Source organism: Emiliania huxleyi (genome assembly GCF_000372725.1).
Source record: "Emiliania huxleyi CCMP1516 unplaced genomic scaffold EMIHUscaffold_9951, whole genome shotgun sequence".
NCBI classification, from domain to species: Eukaryota; Haptophyta; order Isochrysidales; family Noelaerhabdaceae; genus Emiliania; species Emiliania huxleyi.
This window is the reverse complement of record NW_005194665.1, coordinates 56-1,140: the sequence shown is the minus strand read 5'-3', so window position 1 is coordinate 1,140 and position 1,085 is coordinate 56. Positions and strand designations below refer to the sequence as shown.

Below are 1,085 nucleotides of genomic sequence, written 5' to 3'. Positions count from 1 at the left end.
GGGTTAAAGGAACATTAAAGGGAACGCGGGCGTTTGAGAGGGCCGAACAGGCCTATCAAGGCAAGGGCTTGGCCAAGGGAGAGCAACAGAACTTCCAGGGGGTTACGGCTGGCGCGCGCAATGGCGGACGCCGGACGAGAAGGATCTCTCGTCGACGTCGCTGGCGACAAGGACCAAGCGGTACTATGGGTGGCGGAGGAGACGGGTAGATGCACGAGGCGCCCACGCCGATGTCGAGGCCGCGGACGGCGGGACCGCGCGGCACGCCGCCGCCGTTGTCGGCCGCGAGCAGGTCGGCGATCACGTGCAGGTAGTCTGCGCGGCCGGGGACCGCGGGGCACAGGCGGCCGTCGGGCAGCGCAAAGCCGCGGATCCCGTAGTCGACGGCAATGAGGGCCGCGTTGAGCGCCCCGACGGCTCCGGGACGGGCAAAGTCGATGGTGGCGCGAGCGCGAGGGCCGCTCGCGGGTATCACGTGCTCTCGCAGCGAGGGAAACGAGCGCGCCAGGCGCTCGATGTCGTAGCCGGCCGCGTGGCGGTTGCGGGCGTGGAGCCGGCCGGCGAGCGGCGCGGCGGGGAGAGGGGAGAGGAGGAGGAGGATGACTCTGATGGTAGCTGATGGTCCACGCCCTGGGCGTGGGGGGGCGAACGCGATTGCGGCAACAGTCGGGCTAGCGCGAGTTGTGTGACAGTTCGTTGTGAAGAGTGAGTGGGCACGCCACCCAAGAGCCTACCTACCTAAGAGCCTGGTACTCAGTAGGGGCTGACCTCGGAAAATGACACAGAATGGCTGTGCTGGCTCCTTCACAGCCATCTTACCTAAGGATGGCTGAGCTAGCTGCAGTGCAGCCACATCCTCCAGAAAGATGGCTGGGGGACAGCCATTTCAGCCATCTACTATGGCTGGGGCACAGTCAGTGCAGCCATCCTCCGGAGCATGGCTGGTGATAATTCGATGGCAGCCGTCCGCCGCCCCCGCCACACGCACAAATGGCTGCGCGCTTGCCGCCCCCGGCCTCGCGGGACGGCTGCCATCGGCTGCCATCGAATTACCACCAGCCATGGCTCTGGAGGATGGCTGCAAT

At 66.3% G+C, this 1,085-nt stretch overlaps 1 protein-coding gene across 1 annotated transcript; it reads right to left on the bottom strand.

The window, feature by feature from the left end:
- Positions 1 to 184: 184 nt before the first annotated feature.
- On the bottom strand, positions 185 to 814 carry EMIHUDRAFT_125460 (hypothetical protein; the record flags this gene model as incomplete). Its single annotated transcript, XM_005756027.1, has 2 exons — positions 185 to 630; positions 769 to 814. Coding segments are annotated over 2 exons (492 nt in total), but the record flags the coding sequence as incomplete, so codon positions are not given.
- Between the last annotated feature and the right edge of the window lie 271 nt (positions 815 to 1,085).